Raw genomic sequence first — 8,459 nt, forward strand, 5'->3', positions numbered from 1 at the left:
TACCCCCCACAGGTGTCTGACGGATCTTTGGAACAGTGGTCCGTGAAAATGAAAACTTGTACAGCCCACGGTTCCAAAGATCTGTCAGACACCAGTGGGGGGCAAATGCTCACTGTACCCCTTGTTACGTTCCTCAAGGGGTCTAGTTTCCAAAATGGTATGCCATGTGTTTTTTTTTTTTTTTTGCTGTTCTGGCACCTTAGGGGCTTCCTAAATGCGACATGCTCCCCGAGCAAAATTTGCTCTTAAAAAGCCAAATATGACTCCTTCTCTTCTGAGCATTGTAGTTCGCCCATAGTGCACTTCAGGTCAACTTATGGGGTACCTCCATACTTAGAAGAGATGGGGTTACAAATTTTGTGGGGTATTTTCTGCTATTAACCCTTGCAAAAATGTGAAATTTGGGGAGAAACAAACATTTTAGTGGAAACTAATTTTTTTTTTTTACATATGCAAAAGTCGTGAAACACCTGTGGGGTATTAAGGCTCACTTTATTCCTTGTTATGTTCCTAAAGGGGTCTAGTTTCCAAAATGGTATGCCATGTGAGGGGTTTTTGCTGTTCTGGCACCATAGGGGCTTCCTAAATGCAACATGCCCCCCAAAAACCATTTCAGAAAAACGTACTCTCCAAAATCCCCTTATCGCTCTTTCCCTTCTGAGCCCTCTACTGCGCCCGCCGAACACTTTACATAGACATATGAGGTATGTGCTTACTCGAGAGAAATCGGGCTACAAATATATGTATACATTTTCTCCTTTTACCCCTTGTAAAAGTTTAAAAATTGGGTCTACAAGAACATGCGAGTGTAAAAAATGAAGATTGTGAATTTTCTCCTTCACTTTGCTTCTATTCCTGTGAAACACCTAAAGGGTTAAAATGATGACTGAATGTCATTTTGAATACTTTGGGGGATGCAGTTTTTATAATGGGGTCTTTTGTGGGGTATTTCTAATATGAAGACCCTTCAAATCCACTTCAAACCTGAACTGGTCCCTGAAAAATAGTGAGTTTGAAAATTTTGTGAAAAATTGGAAAATTGCTGCTGAATTTTGAAGCCCTCTGGTGTCTTCCAAAAGTAAAAACTCGTCACTTTTATGATGCAAACATAAAGTAGACATATTGTATATGTGAATAAATTTTTTTTTTTTTTGTAATATACATTTTCCTTACAAGCAGAGAGCTTCAAAGTTAGAAAAATGCAAAATTTTCAAATTTTTCATCAAATTTTAGGATTTTTCACAAGGAAAGGATGCAAGTTACCACAAAATTTTACCACTATGTTAAAGTAGAATATGTCACGAAAAAATTATCTCGGAATCAGAATGATAACTAAAAGCATTCCAGAGTTATTAATGTTTAAAGTGACAGTATTCAGATGTGCAAAAAACGCTCTGGTCCTTAAGGCCAAAATGGGCTTGGTCCTGAAGGGGTTAAACCGCATGGTCAATGGTGTACGTGCAAAAAAATTCCAAAATCCAAAATAGTGAATTTTTGGGATTTTTGGATTTTTAAATCAGTGACCATCGGTGTCTCCTCCCCGCACTGTCACTTGTTTTCTCCCGCACTATCCACAGGTACTGGTGTGGTGGATAGTGCGGGAGATGCTGATTAAAATGAGCCCTACCTTGTCCGGATCTGCGCTACCTTTTAATTAGCGTCTCCCGCACTATCCACCAGTTCCTGTGGATAGTGCAGGAGAAAACAAGTGAGTTTTACTTTTCATTTTCCCTCCCTCCCCCTCCCTCATCATTCCCCCTTTCCCTGCTTTTTATAGTTTTGTTTATTTTCCTTACCTGTCTGCGCTTCGGCAGGTCAGGTCAGGCGGAGGGTCTTGCGGGGTCAGTGAAGCAGATGAGTTACGTCCTCTGCCGGCTTCTCTGTGCGGCATCACTTTATTTCCTGTAGTCGCCGCCGAAAAGTGACATCCGTGATGCCGTGCAGAGGAGCCGGGAGAGGACGTAACTCATCTGCTTGACTGACTCTGCAAGACAGCCGAAGCGCAGACAAGTAAGGAAAGGAGAAGAGTGGTCTTCAACCTGCAGACCTCCAGATGTTGCAAAACTACAACTCCCAGCATGCCCGGACAGCAGTTGGCTGTCCGGGCATGCTGGGAGTTGTAGTCTTGCAACATCTGGAGGTTCGCAGGTTGAAGACCACTGAATGCCATAGGAGGAACATGATGGGGGGATAATGAGACGGGGAAATGATGAGGGGGGGATGAGACAGGGGGAAATTATGAGAGGGTAGAATGATGGGGGGATGAGACAGGGGGAAATGATGGGGGGATGAGGGGGGATGAGGGGGGATGAGACGGGGGAAATGATGAGGGGGGGGGATGATGGGGGGGATGAGACAGGGGGAAATGATGAGGGGGGGTGATGGGGGATGAGACAGGGGGAAATGATGGGGGGGGTGAGACAGGGGGAAATGATGGGGGGGATGAGGGTGGGATGAGACAGGGGAAAATGATGAGAGGGGGGATGATGGGGGGAAGAGACAGGGGGAAATGATGAGGGGGGTGATGGGGGGATGAGACAGGGGGAAATGATGGGGGGATGAGACAGGGGGAAATGATGGGGGGAATGAGACAGGGGGATGAGACAGGGGGAAATGATGAGAGGGGGGATGATGGGGGGAAGAGACAGGGGGAAATGATGAGGGGGGGTCATGGGGGGATGAGACAGGGGGAAATGATGAGGGGGGATAAGACAGGACGAAATGATGAGGGGAGGATGAGACAGGGGGAAATGATGAGACAGGGTGGGGGGATGATGAGGGGGAATGATGAGACATGGGGAGATGATGAGACATGGGGGGTGGCGATGAGAGGGGTAAATGTGGCACAGGAACTGATAAAAGGGAAGGAATGATGTGGCACTGGAGGGGACGGGACCAAACTGAGGTGCAGAAGAAAACGAAGTTGGGGGGATGATGTGGCATTTAGTCCAAGTCATTTATTTTACATTTTATTTTTTTTACTTAAATTTCCCTGTTAAAATGGGGTTGCGTGTTATATACGCCGATAAATACGGTAGTTATGACTTTTTCCAAAAGTACGACAAAATTAAACCTATATAAGTAGGGTATCATTTTAATCGTATGGACCTACAGAATTAAGATAAGGTGTCATTTTTACCAAAAAATGTACTACGTAGAAACGGAAGCCACCAAAATTTACAAAACAGCGTTTTTTTTTCCAATTTTGTCTTACAATGATTTTTTTTTCCATTTTAGCATAGATTTTTGGGCAGAATGACTGACGTAATTACAAAGTAGAATTAGTGGTGCAAAAAATAAGCCATCATATGGATTTTTTTAAAGGCAAGGAGGAAAAAACGAAAATGCAAAAATGGAAAAACCCTCGGTCCTTAAGGGGTTAATATTTATAACCATTATCATTGTATATATGTATATTGTATTATTCACTTGTTTGGCGTCGCAGTACCTTAGGTCATGTGACCCGCTACTTAGAACTCTATGGTATGTTGAAGGACCTTAGGTGGTTCTTGTGTCACATGTTCACCCACAATGCCGTGTAATGGTGAGTGACAGTTGTTATGGACCAATCCAAAACGGCCAGCCCCTGCCCATATAAGGGAGCTGCGGACATTATTCGCTCTCTTGGGTTGCTGTCACTGAACGAGGTAGGACCTCCGCAACTTTCAAGTACGTTTTCTAGGCCAAAGCCTTGCTGCCTCGGCCTATACCAAAGCGGTTATACTTCAATCATTCACCGCTACTCAAATTGAGCTTATCTTATTCCAACCAACTGTCAATTGCTGATCAATTAGAAATAGAATCTGTTATCTGGACTGTTATTGCTATTGCCTGCTTCAGAAAATCTTCAGTAAAAGTTCCTGCAAGTTTTCCGTTAAACAGAGGTTGTGGACAATCCATTTATTACGCACTCACCTATCGCTCTTGGGAAGGGTGACGATAGGCCCTAGCAACTTTACAGTATTTAACCCTCACCCTGGCGTCACGAGTGACGAGGGTTAACCGCGCCCTTTATTATCCCCAATAGCAACACCCCAACTACCCTACATCCCCACCAAGGCACCACAATTGTTTTTTACAAATAAGTAACGCAGATCATAAATCAATAAAAGGAGAGTTCGGGAGAGAACATTCACATCCCCTTGTTGAATTAATGAGAGGGCCCCCTGTCCCTAAACCCATGACAAAAATGTATAAAATGTTGATGCTATCAAGGTTAGATGGGAAAGGGACTTGGGGGGGTTTATATTCAGATTCATGGGGCAGAGCCATTGTAAACATGAAATGTACATGATATTATAAGGCCCATGTAATGGTACAGTCTAAGATTTTGTATAGGATGTATTATACTCCATGGGGATTGAAGCGTATGGGCCTCAGACAGGATGCAAGCTGTCCAAAATGTCAGATGGAGGATGCTAACTTTTTGTATCTTATATGGAATTATTCCTATATTCATACATTTTGGAATCATCGATGTTATTAAAAAAAGGTATAACATTAAGATGGAACCAGACCCTTAGATGCTTATTCTTGGAGATGTCGGGGAGTCTATATATAAGAAAAGTTTAATTAGACTATTTCCTTATGCAAAGGAGCTGTCCGGGCATGCTGGGATTTGTGGTTTCGCAGCGGATGGGGGTTCATAGCTTTGAGACCACTGCTATAGAGGGTGCAAATGTATCCGAGCCCTGGAACTCAAATAATGTGAAATATGAGATGATCAAAATGGAGCTCCTGCGCTAATTACTTGGGTTCTGGGGTCTGTAAGGTCCATAGTAGAAACATCAGGTTATGTAGCAGATACTAAATCATGGCAGCTCTAAGAAACAAGCAGTCATCGTGACATCAGACATGTGATGTCATAGACAGCTGGAGTCCTGACATTCCACTGACAGCCGCCCGAGCCTTCATTCTGTAGATTGGTACAGTGCGATTAGCAACTTCTATTTCTTCTTCTTGACTGAGATGGAGCTAAAAGGTTTGGGGTTCGTCCCCCTTCTGTTGGCGTTTTGGTGTGCGGCCTGGCTTGCCACCAGCTACATCGTGACGGTCGTCCTCGGCCATGCCGCCTCGCCACTGATGCACATCAGGTAAGATAAACAAGCACAAGATTCTTATTTCATGGGTTGGGAGTGAGGAAATATCCACAATAACATTGGTTTCTTTTCCTTCACAGTGACGTGGGAAATTTCTTTCCCGAAAACATATTATTGAGAATTGGTTTCATAGGGACATCCATTGGCACTTTGGTACTAACCTTTCTTATTTATAAGTATATGGTTATGCATACTGAAGAGTTCAGGGGTCATCAGGTCCTGATCCAGAGGATCCTGCTCGCCATTGTGTGGGCCTCCTGTTTTGGTACAGCTGTCATGCATGTATTGTCCCCCGAAGAATATCCCAGGATACACTTTGTCAGCATGGTAATTTCCATTACATGTGAAGCCTTATACTACCTTGGGCAGTCCATCCAGAAGTATAAATTACCAGGAGCAAACAAAGTCATCCGCCATAGTAGATGCACCTGCTGTGGCCTGGCTTTTACCTGCGCAATTTTCTACTTTGGATATAAAACATTACAGGAATTATTCTATGATGATGAAGACTGGGACGAGATCCGTGAAATCACCACCATAATCATCGAGTGGGTGATGCTTCTACTGATCCTGATAAACATCGTGACCTATTATTCCACCATGCAGAGGTTAATGTTAACCGTCTCCAGGAACAGCTGCAAACTCTCTCTTAGAGTAAGAATTGATGACTTCGGGGTGTAGACCACCACGTGGGCCATCAAGTGGACTTCTGGGAGAGATACTGCACAGGACACGGAAAAACCATTAAAAAAATAATATGAGCTGGTGATATTACCTATACAAAAAAAAAAAAAATATTAGTGTGTGATGTGTAATACCTACTGTATTTACTCGAGTATAAGCCGAGTTTTTCAGCACCATTTTTCGTGCTGAAAACGCCCCCCTCGGCTTATACTCGAGTGATCTCTCCACGTGTCAATCCCTTTTTAGTGGTCTTCAACCTGCGGACCGCCAGATGTTGTAAAACTACAACTCCCAGCATGCCCAGACAGCCATCGGCTGTCTGGGCATGCTGGGTGTTGTAGTTTTGAAACCTCTGGAGGTCCGCAGGTTGAAGACCACTTCGGCCTTCGTCATCATCCAGGCCCCCCCCCCTCTCTTTTGTTTTGTACTCACCCCCCCCCCCCCCCCACAGCGGGAAGTTAGGGTGAGCTGGTCCGGGCCATCTATGCTGCAGGGACCATCCGGTGGGGAGGGATATTTGTTTCGGGCTGTCCATTTTCACCGGAGGGCCCTCTTCATGCGCAACGTCCCTGTGCGTCGTCGTCAAGGCAACATCACTAGGACCAGCTCACCCTAACTTCCTGCCAAGGGGAGGTGAGTACAAAACAAAAAGGCCGCAGTGGTCTTCAACCTGCGGACCTCCAGAGGTTTCAAAACTACAACTCCCAGCATGCCCAGACAGTAGTTTTGCAACATCTAGAGGTCCGCAGGTTGAAAACCACTGATGAAGGGATTGACAGGCGGTGATGATGAAGGGGGGGGATGATGACGGGGGTCTGGATGATTACATGGGGGGATGATGTATTTCCCACCCTAGGCTTATAGTCAAGTCAATAATTATTTTTATTTTTTTTCAAATTTTTTTTTTTTTTTTTTTGGGGGGGGGGGGGGGGGGGGGTAAAATTAGGGGCCTCGGCTTATATTCTGGTTGGCTTATACTCGAGTATATACGGAAGTTAGAAAACCAGAATCAAATTCATCATTATAACCACCCTCTGCATTACCCTGTTTATTATTTTTCAAGCAAGCACTTTGTTCTAATTCGTCCACTCTCTGGCGTGCTCCTTGTATAAGGGGTTTGGGATACACTTTTTGTTTAAAACGATTCTCCAGGTTATCTAGTTGTTGCTGGCATTTTTGTGTGGAAGAACAATTCCTCCGGATTCTTTTCATTTGACCGAATGGAATGTTCTTCTTCCATTGTTTCAGATGGCAACTGTTAAAGTCGAAGTAGTTCCTTAAAATAGGTGGCAGTATGCAAACAGCCATCCTGAATATAGATATTTAAATCCAGGAACTCAAATTTTTTGGGGGACTGATGCAGCGCTGCCTTTGGCAATCTCTGGCTCTGCCATAGCGCTTTTTTTGAAGGGGCGTGTCGGCTGCCACTTCGTCTGGTGGTCAACACGCGCTATCTGGCCAGCGAGCCAGGGCCCCGTACAGGAGATCGCGGGGGCCCCCAGCGGTCGGACCCCTCGCAATCTGAAACTTATCCCCTATACTTGGGATAGGGGATGTTTTTCAGCACTGGACTACTCCTTTAATTGCCTCCAAAATGAAGTTCCTCTGATGTATTTTTTTTCGGTCTTTATGTACCTTAGGTAGAAAATAAAAATAAGGTACATTAAGGTTGGGGTTAAATATATATCATGTTTTTCCCTCTTAACTCCTTGGGGACGGAGCCCATTATAACCCTAAGGACGGGAGCATTTTTTGCAATTCTGATCACTGTCACTTTAAGCATTAATAACTCTGGGATGTTTTTACTTTTCATTCTGATTCCGACATTATTTTTTCGTGACATATTCTACTTTATGTTAGTGGTAAATTTTTTTCGATACTTACATCATTTCTTGGTGAAAAATTCCAAAATTCGATGAAAAAATTGAAAATTTAGCATTTTTCTAACTTTGAAGCTCTCTGCTTGTAAGGAAATCAGACATTCCAAATAAATTATATATTGATTTACAAATACAATATGTCTACTATATATTTGCATCATAAAGTTGACATGTTTTTACTTTTGGAAAACATCAGGGGGATTAAAAGATCAGAAGCAATTTTCCAATTTTTCACAAAATTTTCAAAATCGGAATTTTTCAGGGGCCAGTTCAGTTTTGAAGTGGATTTGAAGGGCCTTCATATTAGAAATACCCCATCAATTACCCCATTATAAAAACTGCACCCCTCAAAGTATTCAAACTGACATTCAGTAAGTTTGTTAACCCTTTAGGTGTTTCTCAGGAATAGCAGCAAAGTGAAGGAGGAAATTCAAAATATTAATTTTTTACACTCGCATGTTCTTGTAGACCCAGTTTTTGAAATTTTACAAGGGGTAATAGGAGAAAAAGCCCCCCAAAATTTGTAACCCAATTTCTCTCGAGTATGGAAATACCTCAAATGTGTATGTCAAGTGTTCGGCGGGCGCAGTAGAGGGCTCAGAAGGGAAGAAGCGACAATGGGATTTTGGGGAGTGAATTTTGCTGAAATGGTTTTTGGGGGCATGTCACATTTAGGAAGCCCCTATGGTGCCAGAACAGCAAAAAAAAAAAAACACATGGCATACTATTTTGGAAACTACACCCCTCAAGGCATGTAACAAGGGGTCCAGTGAGCCTTAAGACCCCACAGGTGTTT

General features: G+C 43.5%; 1 protein-coding gene across 1 annotated transcript; it reads left to right on the forward strand.

Moving 5' to 3' along the window:
* The first annotated feature begins 4,754 nt into the window (after window positions 1-4,754).
* LOC130311837 (DNA damage-regulated autophagy modulator protein 1-like) lies at window positions 4,755-5,874 on the forward strand. The gene is made up of 2 exons (XM_056552529.1): window positions 4,755-5,093; window positions 5,180-5,874. Exons 1-2 carry the CDS (start codon window positions 4,969-4,971, stop codon window positions 5,778-5,780), a joined length of 726 nt encoding a protein of 241 aa, XP_056408504.1. The 5' UTR covers window positions 4,755-4,968; the 3' UTR covers window positions 5,781-5,874.
* The last annotated feature ends 2,585 nt before the right edge of the window (window positions 5,875-8,459 follow it).

The sequence above is a fragment of the Hyla sarda genome, chromosome 1 (assembly GCF_029499605.1).
Source record: "Hyla sarda isolate aHylSar1 chromosome 1, aHylSar1.hap1, whole genome shotgun sequence".
NCBI classification, from domain to species: domain Eukaryota; kingdom Metazoa; phylum Chordata; class Amphibia; order Anura; family Hylidae; genus Hyla; species Hyla sarda.

Coding starts and splice junctions, on each gene's coding strand:
- LOC130311837 (XM_056552529.1), top strand. CDS start 4,969: ATGGAGCTAAAAGGTTTGGGGTTCGTCCCCCTTCTGTTGGCGTTTTGG. Junction 5,094..5,179: donor TCGCCACTGATGCACATCAG/GTAAGATAAACA, acceptor TTTCCTTCACAG/TGACGTGGGAAATTTCTTTC.